Source organism: Diplotaxodon limnothrissa, linkage group LG10, assembly GCF_057381915.1.
Source record: "Diplotaxodon limnothrissa isolate DT_005_m linkage group LG10, D_limnothrissa_male_GT1.1, whole genome shotgun sequence".
NCBI classification, from domain to species: domain Eukaryota; kingdom Metazoa; phylum Chordata; class Actinopteri; order Cichliformes; family Cichlidae; genus Diplotaxodon; species Diplotaxodon limnothrissa.
This window is the reverse complement of record NC_140605.1, coordinates 16131379-16145349: the sequence shown is the minus strand read 5'-3', so window position 1 is coordinate 16145349 and position 13971 is coordinate 16131379. Positions and strand designations below refer to the sequence as shown.

General features: G+C 38.9%; 1 protein-coding gene across 1 annotated transcript; it reads left to right on the top strand.

The window, feature by feature from the left end:
* The first annotated feature begins 3698 nt into the window (after window positions 1-3698).
* Window positions 3699-11908, top strand: dnajc18 (DnaJ (Hsp40) homolog, subfamily C, member 18). Its single transcript, XM_085364478.1, has 8 exons — window positions 3699-4201; window positions 4902-5070; window positions 6903-7048; window positions 7526-7732; window positions 7962-8074; window positions 8348-8457; window positions 8575-8747; window positions 9989-11908. The coding sequence occupies exons 1-8, from the start codon at window positions 4075-4077 to the stop codon at window positions 10111-10113; spliced, it is 1170 nt and encodes a 389-aa protein (XP_085220604.1). The 5' UTR covers window positions 3699-4074; the 3' UTR covers window positions 10114-11908.
* Window positions 11909-13971: the final 2063 nt, after the last annotated feature.

Here is a 13971-nt window from a genome sequence, read left to right as displayed (position 1 = left end):
CCTCAGATAGAAAATGAAATCTGCAGCAAATCTAAAATGGCAAAAAGGTCATTTCTTTCATGACACTATGTCATTGCACGGTTGGGGGAGGGGGGAGTTGGGTTCACGGCAAAGGGCAGGCATAAGGAGAGATGAGCAGGCTTCAGCTCGACTGAAAAAAAAAGTCAAGTGATTGAAAGTTGTGTCTGCCTGTTGTTCCCTTTCTCAATTCAATTACAGACTGAATTGTTGGGGGTTGTTTTGTTTTAAGCGCTGACACGTGTCTGCTCCTTCATCACAGGGCCTGACAGCAGACATAATTGCAGTATCCATGCCTCACAAATCATTTTAACTGTTTTATAAGGTGTTTATTATGAGTCACTCACAAATTCACTTGATGAGGAAAACGATCTTGTTTACCTACATGTTTTGCTAGTATTAGATCACACCACTTCATCAGAAAGAAAGAAAGAATAAAAAAGCAAAATGCGTACCTCTTCAAACCTGCAGTGCAATCTTACTGTTGAACTTTAATTTATTGATTTACCTTGTGGTAAGAAGCTGTTGTCCTGCATGGGAAAGAGGACAGGGTGCTTTGGCCCGGCCACCAAAGATCAAACTCCACTTTGCGTATGTCTCCGTAATCTCCAGCACTGCTCCTTTCCTCACCTTCCTCGCTGTCAGCCGTCTCCTAGCAAGACATAACTTGGAGGGGATGTGGGAAGAAAAGGGGGGGGGGATGAAAGGAGCATTGTGAAATTTTTATTCCACCTCTTACTGTAGATATCCCAGTATCAAAAATTACATACAGTCCGAAAATGTCACACTACCCCAGAAGTTCAGAAAGTGCAACATTTGTAGGTGAATCTCAGAGGGTTTTATTTTATGTGCTTGTATCAGAGTTATTTACTTTCTCTTCACTGTCTGTTTACACATTTCACATGAGAAAAGGGCAAAAAAATATACAGTTACTTTTTGGGACATTTTACACCTGAGCATTCTCTGCTGAAGGATGCTTAGTGTCACGGGTATTTCATCTCTTCTCCATCGCTATGACTGCCAACATTGTGGAATTAACACTAATTTCTGGACCTCAGAAGAAAAGTTTTTAAATTGTGGGACATACCCTGCTATCAGACGCCACCCAACATTTCTCACCTGCTTATTGCTAAAGATAAAATAGTTGGTGCAGTCAAATATGAAACCAGCGCCCTTTGAGTTTGCAAATTCAGTGAGATTTCATGCCACACACTGAACTGTATACGATGAAGAAATTCTGCAAATGTGTTGTTGAAAGCTTCTCTAAAAGCCACACCATTGTGTCACTTAAAGCAAACAGGCTTGGAGCTAAACTGAAACATATTGACATGATTTGCTTTGATGACGAATCCTGACCAGAATTTAGTTAATGGATATCAAATTGTTGGACATTAAATACATGAATCTGTTAATCTGTTTTTTCTAATTTAAGTAGAGTAGGGAAGCAGGCTGAGAAAATCTTTAATGGGATCTCAATGAAATGGATTCCCATGGCCAACAATAAGTAAGTAAGTAACTAAGTTTAAGCAGAAACACTTCGAAATCTGGGAGAGTCACACCCAACACCTACTATATTCATTTCTACAAATTCCTATCGTACATCAATATTTTTTCTACTTTATATTCCATCTTTCTATTTAATGATAAAGGTATGTGAATTAAGGATGAACAAAAAGTGATTTTTACACACAGCATCTATGGTATGGAACGCATCAATGCATGCAGTTAAGTTCCTAATTGTTATGTGAGATTATAATTGTGATCGTTGTGTTTCAAATAGTAAACTTAAATTGATTTATTTTGAAATTCTATTGTTAGTTTTATTTGTCTTTTTTATACATTTTATAAATAGGCTTCCTTTAGTTGATTTGGTCCATATATATTTTTTTTTTCATTCTGTTATTAATTACCACTGCTTTTAATTTTATATTAGTTTTATTGTATGCAGAGATGCCCTTCTAAGGTGTTACGCATTGTGTTTTAAATTTTTTCTGTTGTACTGATGTACAGAACATGTTCAGTAGTGTGAATGAATATAATCTCAGTGAAAAGCAACTTTCAGGCTGCCAAAGCATGATAGCATGGTTTTCAGATGTAAATGAACTGGACACAAAGAAAATCATGTGTCACACTTACATTTAACAGGAAACATTGTACTCTGGTTATATTTACTGCAGATATTATTATTGTTACAATTTAGCTTATGGTTACTTTCCTTCCTCTGTTTCTGGGTCTTGTATGGTCTACATGCATATTTCAACAAACAAATATAATGGATTTTATCTTGCAGCATTTTTTTATTATTATTATCTATCAAAATATGTTTGGGCATTTGACCTCCTAAATAATACACACATTGTAAGCATGCCCTATGGGACAAATCACATTTTTTTACTCTTGAATAAAATATGCATGAACAAAATGTGTGATGTCATTTTTTTTACGTCTCAACCGTGGAAGTACATTTTAACCTGTGAAATCTTTTAAAAGTTTAATTAGGTATATCTGGAAGACAATTCACGCAGACTCCCCAAAAGTGGACAACAGAAGAGTGGAAAAATGTTGCGTAGTCGGATGAATCTCAATTTCTGCTGTAAAATGCAGATGGTAGCGTCAGGATTTGGCATGACCATGAAAACAAGGCTCAATCCTGCTGGTGATGCAGTGTTGTGGGGGATATTCTTTCCACACACTGGGCCCCTAAATATCAACTGAGCATCATTTATACACTAGCCTACCTGAGAATTGTTACTGACCATGTCCATAGCTCGATAACCATAATGTATTCACATCATAGATGTGCAGCCGACAAATCAGCAGGAACTGTGTGATCGTGTCATGTCAACATGGACCAAAATGAGGAATGTGTCAAGCACCTTGTTGAAATCTGTACAACATAAAATTAAAGCAGTTATGAAAGCAAGAAGAGGTCCAATCCTAAAGGCATACTTTATCACCATAACAGTAATTTACTGTTAAGATTTTCTGTAAAAACTTTAATTTTCCAGTTTAAGACTGTTATTTTACAGTGTACCCACTGTTATCTACATGTTTCTACTGAAAAAATATTACATTACTCTAGTGTAGAATAATCTAAACTATAGAAACTATATAATACTATATCAAATATTTGGTTGCCATGTTGTCAAAAACAGCTCATTACTGTAAAATGTGTTAAAGTACAGTAAAGCTGTTCCAAATGTTAGGAAGATTCTCAGTATGCCTTTTTATGTCAATGCTCCAGAATGCTGAAGTCAATTTATTTATCTTTATGAACCAGATTAAAAAAAGTACTGTATGTACAGTAAAGTATTTGATTACGCTTCTTGACATTTAATTAAGTGTGCCTTATTTTATGCCATAAACAAAAGCAATCATGACAGTGAGCCATTGTCTCAGACTTAAAGACAATTATATGTAATTTTGTGTGTTGAGCCTTTTTTTTGTTCAGTACAACCTACAGTTCATTGTATGGTAATTTTAACACTTGAGCAAGTTTTAGTAAGTCCCATTTGTTAACCATGCCGGAGGGAGATGGGATTTTACTCAGAATGCAGATTAATCAAAAAGCTCGACTACCAGAAGTTATTTTTTTCAGAAGCTTTTCCTTGTGTGTGTATATATACACTTACATGTTTTTAAAGGCACATTTTAAACCTTATTACACCGGATATGACGCCACCACGGTCTCGCCCCCGTCGCTTGTCCATCACTGGACGGAGAGATCCCTTTAATTTGATAAGGTGGCTCTTTAAACGCCAATAAAACAGAAAAACTGTCAATTTCAAGACTCTCAGCTTAAATGATGGCGAAGCTGCAGGCCTGTTTGCAGCCTCACAACCACCGTCTGCTAGTCGGATAGAGAGAAGGACTTTGAGTGACTGCAGGATTGCGCCTTGCTAACGTTACGCAGCTGCTGTCTGTAACCAAAGCTAGTCGGCTATCTAACGTTAGCTGAAGCGGCTCCGCTTTGCCATATGATATTGACGCTCAGTGTACAGGGACAAACCTGGGCAGACAGCGACCTGCTCCGCTAAATAGCCCAATACCGCTGACATGGACAAAGAAGAAGCAGACCGGCTGATAGAGAAGGCCAAGCTGTGTTTACGGTCAGGACGGAAAGATCGGGCGTTGCAGCTGCTATATGAGGCGCAGAACATTTACCCCAGCACCCGGGCCAGAGGTAAAATTAGCTGACGCGCATACTGCAGTCATGGCCAGATTATTTGCTAACCTCGTCCTAGGACTTCACTCATTCCAACCAATAAACTGTAGTAAATATATATTTAGATGGATGGGTGGATGCACAGAACGGCTATTTTAGATTAGGACTCGCCACCTACCTTTGATATTTTTTATATATTGATATTTTTTATATATTGAGGCATGCTGCTTTGGGGCTTCAAACTATGGGGCAGCGTTGTGTTTAGAAAAAAAATCTTTGAATATATATATGTATATATGTATGTATATATGTATATATGTGTATATATATGTGTGTGTGTGTGTGTGTGTATATATATATATATGTGTGTGTGTGTGTGTGTGTGTGTGTATATATGTATGTGTGTGTATATATATATATATATATATATATATATATATATATATATATATATATATATATATATATCAATCAAACACTGTGACCTTCAAGTTCTCCAATTAAAACTCTGTGGCAGATTTTGAAGGGATTCCACTAACAGCACCTTCATTTTTAAAACATCAATTTCAGCCGGAAAGATGGCCTTCCTTCCCCCTGGAGTCTTAGAGATAAATTACCTTACATGTACCTCTTAATTACATGCGTCATCTTCTTTCTTCCCTTTTTTCCCTTCATCTGGATTTTCAGCTGATTGTCAACTGTTGCTGCTGTTTTGTAGTGCTGATAGATGCCATACTGAGAAATGGAGGCGGTGCCGCTCCAGAAACAAACCACGTGCCCCCACCGACAGGATGGCGAGATGAGGACATTGGAACCAGTGAAACAAATAATGCAAGTGGTGACGAGAAGAAGAGCTACACCGAGGAGCAGCGCCAAGGGGTTCTCAGGTGACTGTTTACTATTTTAAACTTCTATATTCATTTCAATTGCCATCAATTGGTCTTATTTGCAAACGCACGTGAATTTAAGTAAATTGTTGCATTTCTGGTAAATAAAATCCTCCTTGGCTTACAACTGTTTACCTGGCAGGTGAAGTGTTCTCAAGTATGATTACTCAGTCAGAAAACAGAACATTTCCAATACCAAAAATCTTGTCCCTTTGCAGCGAGATCCTGCATATTTTCATTTTGAAATCTATAGAGATTCCTGGTAACAGAGCTCTTGTTTATTTTTACCAAAAGTATTCATGCAGCTATTCACACCTATGGGCAATTTAGAATCACCAGTTAACCTAACCCCCCTAACTGCATGTCTTTGGGCTTTGTGAGGAAGCCGGAGTACTCGGAGAAAACCTACGCAAACATGGGGAGTACATGCAGACTTCGAGCAGAAAGGCCCCTGCCAGATGTTGGATTTAAACCCATGACTTTCTTACTGTGAAGCAACAGTCTAACCACTGTACCGCCATTCTGCCTGCCATAGGGTGAGAGGACTCAGTCACCCATTCCAATAATTGAATTCAGGTGTTCCAGTTACTTCCATTGCCATAAGTGTATAAAATCAAACACTCATGCATGAAGACCACTACTCGAAACATTTATTTAAAAATGTTTTTTTTTCTCGGTGAATCCCATCATGATACCATGATAGGATGCCACCTGTGCAACAACCCCAGTCATGAAATTTCCTCCTTACTAAATATTCAGCAGTCAGCTGTGTGACTGTGAATGACAGCTAATCAGCCACGAAGTGGAAGAACACTTAGAGACCATGTAACGTGAGGCGAAGAGTCCTCAAAGGTCTACAACTATTTGTTGAGTCGATCACTAAAGACATCCAAACTTCTTGTGGCCTTGAGATTAGCTCAATAACAATGTGCGGAGAGCTTCATGGAATGAGTTTCCATGGAAACAGCTGCATCTAGGCATTACATCACCAAGCTCAATGCATAGCGTCAGATGCAGTGACATAATGCACGCTGCCATTGGACTCTAGAGCAGTGGAGATGCGTTCACTGGAGTGACAAATTGCACTTCTTCTTTTGGCAATCCAAAAGACAAGTCTGGGCTTGGGGATTGCCAGAAATCCTTAGTTTCAGTCAAAGGAACTGTTAACACTTCAGTATTCCAACACATTCTGGAAAATTTCATGCTCCCAGCTTTGTGGGAACAGTTTTGGCATGACCCCTCCCTGTTCCACCATGACTGTGCACAAAGCAAGATCCATAAAGACGTGGATGAACAAGTTTGTTTTGGAAGAACTTGACTGGCTTGGACAGAGTGCTGGCCTCAACCTGTTAGAACACGTCTGGGATGAATTAGAGTGAAGACTTTGAGCCAGGCCTTCTCGTCCAACATCAGTGTCTGACCTCACAAATGTGCTTCTAGAAGAATGGTCAAAAATTCCCTTAAACACTCATAAACCTTCCCAGAAGAGTTGAAGATATTGCAAAGGGTGTGCCTACAACATATTAAGTTTTATGGATTAAGAATAGTTTTTCACTCTAGTTCATAAGCGTGTGAAGGCAGAGAAGCAAATACTTTTGGCAATATAGTGTATTTTCCTTCTAAAACTCTATGGAGATTCCCAGTAACATGGAGATTCTTAGTTATATGCTCCTCATCAAAGCTTAACCATGCGCTATTGATTGGTGTCCATCCTCCAAAACAATGCTTTGTTGGCAAAACATGCCTCTTGACTAAGTATTATGTTTTACTCAAAACGGAACAGATATGCAGTAACAGAAAGAAGTGGTCCAAATTTTTCTCCCCTTTTGTAGGATAAAGAATTGTAAGGACTTTTATGAGATTCTCGGTGTGCACAAAAGTGCCAGCGATGAAGATTTGAAGAAGGCCTACAGGAAGTTGGCCCTGAAATTTCACCCTGACAAGAACTTTGCTCCGGGAGCCACAGATGCTTTCAAAGGTACGAGCTTTGGCGATAAAAAAGCAAAACGAGCTTTTATTGCCCACTTCATTGTATTCTACCAAATGCAGAAATTTATGAAAGCTCACCAAAGTCAGAGGTTGTGGTCCGCTCAGCAGCTGAAACCTCGTGCAGGTAGTGTCTCATTTAAAATGGATTTTATCAGGGCTTTAAGTTTTTGCAGCTTTTAAATGTTTTTTTGGTATTTCTTTAGGCAGTTTGTATTCATTTTTGACTGTGAGGTGCAGAGGGAGAGACATGAGACACACTGCAGATATTGATCCAAAGATGAACATTAAAGTCAAATGTTTTTTGTAGCTCTTTGCATGAGAATCAGCACCGATTTTGTTCACTATTAAGCCTCTATGGCCAATTAGTACAGGAGCTGCTTATTTGCATCCGCTGCCTTGCTCTTTTCCCAGCTCTGTTGCTGCTTATGTTTTTTTGCTTTGGACTTCATCCCCTCTCTCCCTACAGCAATAGGTAATGCATATGCAGTGCTGAGCAATCCAGAGAAGAGGCGGCAGTATGATCAGTATGGAGATCAGTCTGCAAGTATGAACGCACCCCAGCAATCCACCCACAGTCGGCACGGACACTACCGCAGCTTCCACAGGGACTTCGAGGCCGACATTTCCCCCGAGGAGCTCTTCAACATGTTCTTCGGAGGAAGGTTTCCCACAGGTATGACGGGAGGAAGGTAACTGAAAAGGTCACTATTCCAGGTGGCTTTTAGTGGGCAATTTGTAATAAATTTGCAATTTAAATATTTCCAATAGAGCTTCCAACAAATGAAAACGCAGTGAGCAGCAGTATTAGTATTTATGGTTCATTTTGACCGCTATATTTTAGGTATATTACATGCTTTTTTTATGTTTAAGTGCAGTTTCCATAGCACTGTGTTTCTCTGCAGGAAATATCCACGTGTACACCAACCAGGGAGCCTCCTACTCTCAGTTTTATCAGCCTCGTCGTCGACGTGCTCATGAAAGGCGCGAGGAGGTGGTGGAGGAAAATCAGAGTCAGGTCAGTGACTCACTAAGCATGAGGAGAAATCCCTGTTAAACAGCCTCAATATTATGTTGTTGTCGTCTTTAATTCTTTGATCATGAGTCTACAGAAAAGCACTGAAAGGTTCTGGAATTCCTTTTTAACATGACTGTATCCCTTAAGTGATCGTTTCTGCTCATATTCCAAAGACGTAGAAATACCACGCTGGCATGAGTGCGGCGTAATCATTGCAGCCTACATACAGTATTGCATGCTTTGTAAACTGCACTGATTTCTATCTTCCCACAGAACACCTTCACAGCTCTTCTGCAGCTTCTCCCCGTGTTGGTGCTAATCCTCATATCAGTGTTTACTCAGATGATGGCCACTAACCCACCCTACAGTCTCTTCTATAAGCCGTGAGTCTGTTCGACAACATATGGGTCTCACTACTGTGATTTTTAGCCATCCTAAGGGTTCTGACATGCTTGACGCTGTAAATCCACTGAATTAATTTGGTTTGGTTTTGGTTTCAGAGCCATGGGGCTAGTGGTGTCCAGGGAAACGCAGCACATGGGTGTACCATACTATGTAGACAAGGGTTTTGAGAAGGAATACCGTGGCGCTGCACTGGAGGAGCTCGAGAAAACCATTGAGAACGACTATATTGAACACCTGCAGAGCAGCTGCTGGAAAGAAAAACAGCAAAGTAAGCAAGCAGGTTCTTTGTTTGGATGGGGAGTATAAACTGCTGGGCCAAAAAAAAAAATTTATATTTTAATATTTAATTTAACATTTAATTAAATATTTATATTTAAATATTTAATATTTAATTAGACTGCCTTTAGCTTTGGTGATGGCCCACATTTGCTGTGGCATAAATTTCGATAAGCTTTTACAGTGTTAAGACATTTATTTCCATCCAGAGTTGCATTCATTTCCCCCCCCCCCAAAATCTTGGATTGATGATGGTAGAGTCAGACAACTTTGTGGGATTTCTTGAGCCATGCTTTCAAACCTTGAGCCTAACATTAGTATTACCATTTTGGAGTATACCTGTGCCATCAGGAAATGGGGGGGGGCGGGGCGGGGGGGGGGAGTCCATTGATTGGGGATAAGTGGTTTTCTTAAGGCTACACAGCTAAATTATTTATTTATTTATTTCTCTATTATTGTAGGGTCTTAACTTACAATATAAAAGCGCCTTGAGGCAACTGTTGTTGTGATTTAAAACTATATAAATCAAATTGAAAATGGGACTAAATTTCCATATCTGTGATGATTCAACAGCTGCAGAGATTTTTACTGGTAGAGGATTGTACCTGCTTCCCAGAGTTTCAGCCACACTCCCATGCTGTAGATAAAAGATTGACGTAGCTAATGCTAGCTAGCTTGGTGCATCTATAGACGGCGCGGATGCCTCGCAGAGACATCGGGTCCTGCTAATTAGTGCTGACATGTAAGATACATTTCACAGAGACAAAAACTAAGAGCAGGCTTAACCACATTCAAATCCATGTTTTTTGTTGTTGTTGTTTATTTTGTCAGATGACTATTAAAATGATCCAACAGCAAAAACATGGTCAAGAGGGTTCAGGGCAGTGAATCAGATTAGCTTAGGTGATGCTGATCAGTCATACTTAGATGCTTGTGCCTGTACTTCCCTGTCACTAAAGCAGCCACACCCCTCAACATTCATAACTGAAAGCCTTTAGCAGGTGGTATAGAAATGAATCTCCTTTACAGTTGTTATAAAGAAAGTTTTTGTAGCCAGCCTCAAGTGACCATTTGAGGAACTGCAGTTTTTGGGGTTTTTTTGGGTCCTGCTCTCAATCTTTAGTAATGTTTCTGACTGCAGGATAAAACCGTGTCCATCTATTTCTCTGTTTATGGTAAGCTACATTATCAGTCTGCTGCAGCTTCATATTTGTCATTCTGTTTCCTTTGCAGAATCAGACTTGGCAAACCTCGGACAGCTGTACCGAGACGACCGCTTAAAGCAGAAGGCGGAGACAATGAGGCTGGAAAACTGTGAGAAACTGCATCGATTGGTTGGGCGTCAGAGAGGAAAATAAGGACTGTCGGAGAGGAGAAAGTGTTTCTTTACAGACTTTACAATAATGTATTTTACCTAAGTGTGTAATTTATCCAATCTGGCCACTTTGTGAAGAAATCTCTTTGGGTACAGCACAGCCAGTGGGAGATTATGCCGCTGGGAACGATGTGCCTTCTCTCCTCGTGTCGATGGTAGAAAGTGAAGTTGCATGTTAGCTGCCGGCCCTAGCTGTGGTGGTAGCGGTGACAGGTGCGCAGTCACTGTGGAAGCGTGAACGACGTCTCAGAGCCTTTAAACTTTCTTATAGAAATGGCATGACATAAGGGGGCTCCCTTTGGGGTTACAAAGGCAGTTGTATGTTCACACATACATGTTTTATCTGGTTGGGTTTTGTAGTTCACCTGTATTTATTTTGGATGTTTCTGTGTCCTTGCTCAAATTTTAGGTGTATTTATTTAGTGGATGATAGAAGAAACATCCATTTTTCTTTCCTGTTAGAAATGAAGTACAGTGTACTGTAGTCTTTTATTTTTAGTCTGCAACATTTTATTTATGATTGAAACATAGACAAATCACTCATTTGGACCTCGAGCAATAGGAGGCACAGTAATATTTTACAGAATATGCTGTTTTCTGTTTGTGCTGCCAAAAAAAGGAGCTGCTTCCTACAGCAGAGCTTCAGGCTCCCTGCGTCAGCGCTTGCATAGGTGTTTATTGTGTTGGTCATTTAGAAATGGCATTTCAGCCGAAAGAAAAGGCAGTTCAGTGTTTCTTGCTGTATATGGGGAACCTTCACTATAAGCAGTTTGTACGGTTTTATGGAGTTTAAATGGCTTGCAATACAGTTTTTTGTTTGCTTTCATAACTGCAAGCTCAGATGCTTCCAGAAAAATGGGTTTTCAGCTCAAATCTAGATATTTTATAAATCCAATACCCGTAATTTCTTCTGATCTTTTATAACAATAATGATAATTTAAAAATAAACGTAAAAAAAAAGAAAATGTTTTGAAAAACTTCATATATAAGAATTGAATGGCTATGATTAGACAGCCTAATCCGATAGTGGTAACTTCAGTCAGTAGTGGCTGGGAGTTTTTCAAAGAAGCAAGCATGTCTCTTTGTGCTAGCAGTCGTAGTCCTCCGATGCACTGCTGCCTCCCGGTGTCATTTTGTAAATAACGGAGACTGTTAAACTCCTTGGAGACTTTGTTTTCCACAACTAACTTGTGGGTATGATCATTTCATCCAGACAGAAACTTTTACTTGCCACGGTCTGGTCAAATCACGTCATCACTAAGGGGATTGTAACTTATGGAGCCCTTTTTATTTATATATATATATATATATATATATATATATATATATATATATAAAAATAATTAAAATGAAGAAGCTCAGCTCACACAAACCCTATCCAGACATTGATACTTGTTGCTGCGCACTAGGACTGCCAGACTGCCTTAGCTGTTGTCATACTTGTGAGATATTCAGGTTCACCTCAAGCACTTTTTAAGTTCATAGTGACTCCATATTGTTACTGTTGCATGCATCTTTGTGATTTTTTTTTTTTTTTTTTTTAATTAGTTCCACATTATTATTTTTGGCTAATACATCTTCATAACTGCTGAAATTATAAATGTAAACTGTCAGAATATATTCTGCTCCACACTGGAAGTCACAAACATGTAAATGACATTATATTTACTGTGATACACACGAGTCAGGGTTTGGTATTAATCAGTGCGGACATACCCCTTGAGTTAGAACTGCAAAGTTAAGCTTTCAGCCAAAAATACCACAAAATTAAAGAATAATCAGAAAATCTTCTTGGTTTCTGTCTGGTTTCTTTTTCACGGTGGCTCTTTGAATGCATCATTAGTTTGGTCACCTTGTTAAACTAGAAAATGATAGAGGGGAATAACGCATCCTAAATTTACCTCAAGCTCAGGTTAAGCTGCCATTTAAGAACCAGCTCTTAATTTCTAGCAAATAATCATGGATTTAAAAACTATATCACACAAAAAATATCAAACGGTGAGCTTCAGCTTCACTGTTTACTGGATCTGAACCTAATTTGCGTTGTAGCCGTGATGCAAATTGTTCAAACTGGACTCAAAGTCTTCAGATGTTTTCACTTTTTTCAAATTATTTCATTGTAATTTAACTTTGAATTGCTGTATTTTTCCTCCATCATTCTTCACTCTAACCCTTATACAGAAGCATGAACAGTAAAAGGTCCCACAGTTCACTCCATGTCAGGATTAAAAACCAAGCCAGTGGATTCAAAGAACTCTATAGTTTTTAGATAAAATTGTGGCGAGGCTTAAATAGTGACAAAAGTGTAGAACTGTTTCTCGAGCTGTCGCTTGTGAAATAGAAAAATTGTAGAAACTCTAAGATTCTTCCTGGAGTTCGCCCCACAGCCAAACAGAGAAGCCCAGCAAGAAGGGCCTTCATCCAGGTCGTGACCGAGCGCCCAATGGTCAACAGTTTCAGACGTAATCTTCACAGATGGGAAAGCCAGAGTGGCTTCAGTCCACTGACTGTCCTTGAGCGGCTGAGCCAGAACCCAGATGTGACGCTCATGACACTGGTAGAGAGAGCTAGAGATGGCAGTTATCCAATCTGATAAAGCCTGAAAGGATTTGCCTGGAAAAATGGAATAACCTGCCTTTATCCAGGTGTGCAAAGTCTGTAGACTTAGCCAAACAGATAAAAAGCTTTTAAAGCTATCAACAAAACTTCTGCAGAGCACTGAGTAAAAGATCTAAAGGCTTTTGAAAATCAAATACTTGTGATTTACTTTTAGACAAATTTTGGGGGGGGAAAAAATCTGGCATGCTTTTTACTTGGTTATGGGAAATTTATTGTATATTGATGGGTTTTTGTTTTTTTTAATCTTGAAAATTAAAAAAAAAAGTGTGGAGTCTTAAAATCTTCTCAAAGCACTGTAAACACTTATCTAAGACAACTTGTTTGTTAAGCAGACCAAATGTACAAACTGAGAACGTCTCGTACTTTGAATTACATGAAAAACAAACATTTGTTTGCTTTTGCATATTTACAGGGAAGAGCGAGGACAGAGAGGCATCATGAGCTACTTAACCTGGAAATATCTTGGCTCGGGTTCTATAAAAGTTACAAGCTTTATTCATTGGGTCATTAATATTGAACATGATTGAAGAAAAGCAAGTGGGAACGCTGTGAAAAACGCTGCATCTTCGTTGGTGTGCACACAGGGTTTAGTATTAGTGTTCCTTAAAGCCAGTCCTGAAAAATACTAAAAGCTTCCAAAATCAATTACGGTGCATGAAACATTAGCCTCGCAACAAAAAAGGGGAATTTCACACTGACAAAAAAAAAAAAAAAAAAAGCCAACTGTTCTCACTGATTTGTGCGCACGTAGCTTGCATGAGAGTTTGTGATTGGCTCGAACAGTGACCGCTGTGATCGGTTTTGGATTGGCACAGTGGAAACGTTTTGTGCAAATTCAAGTATAACGTAACAGCTTTTTTTTTTTTTTTTTACAGACTTTAAAGTAAACAACAGTTTAGAAATGTAACACTTAATCAAAAGCACTGAGTATGTAGTAGAATAAGCATGTAGGTACTGTTTCACCAAAGTGTCACATTGATAAAATAAATCCAACACAAACATTACAGTAAAAGGATATCAAAGTCTTAAAATTAGATCTTTAAAATCTGTTTTACACCTGCAGTGAAAACGCTTCTGTTTGAAATCAACTTGCCCCTCTGGCCAGACTTTTGGCCTTCTGGACGCTAATCTGGGGATCAACTTCAAGCCCAGTTAATTCAATATTCAGCCCAACTGTATAATAGGAGCATTTTTTAAAACCTCTCTACATCCCCATGAACTT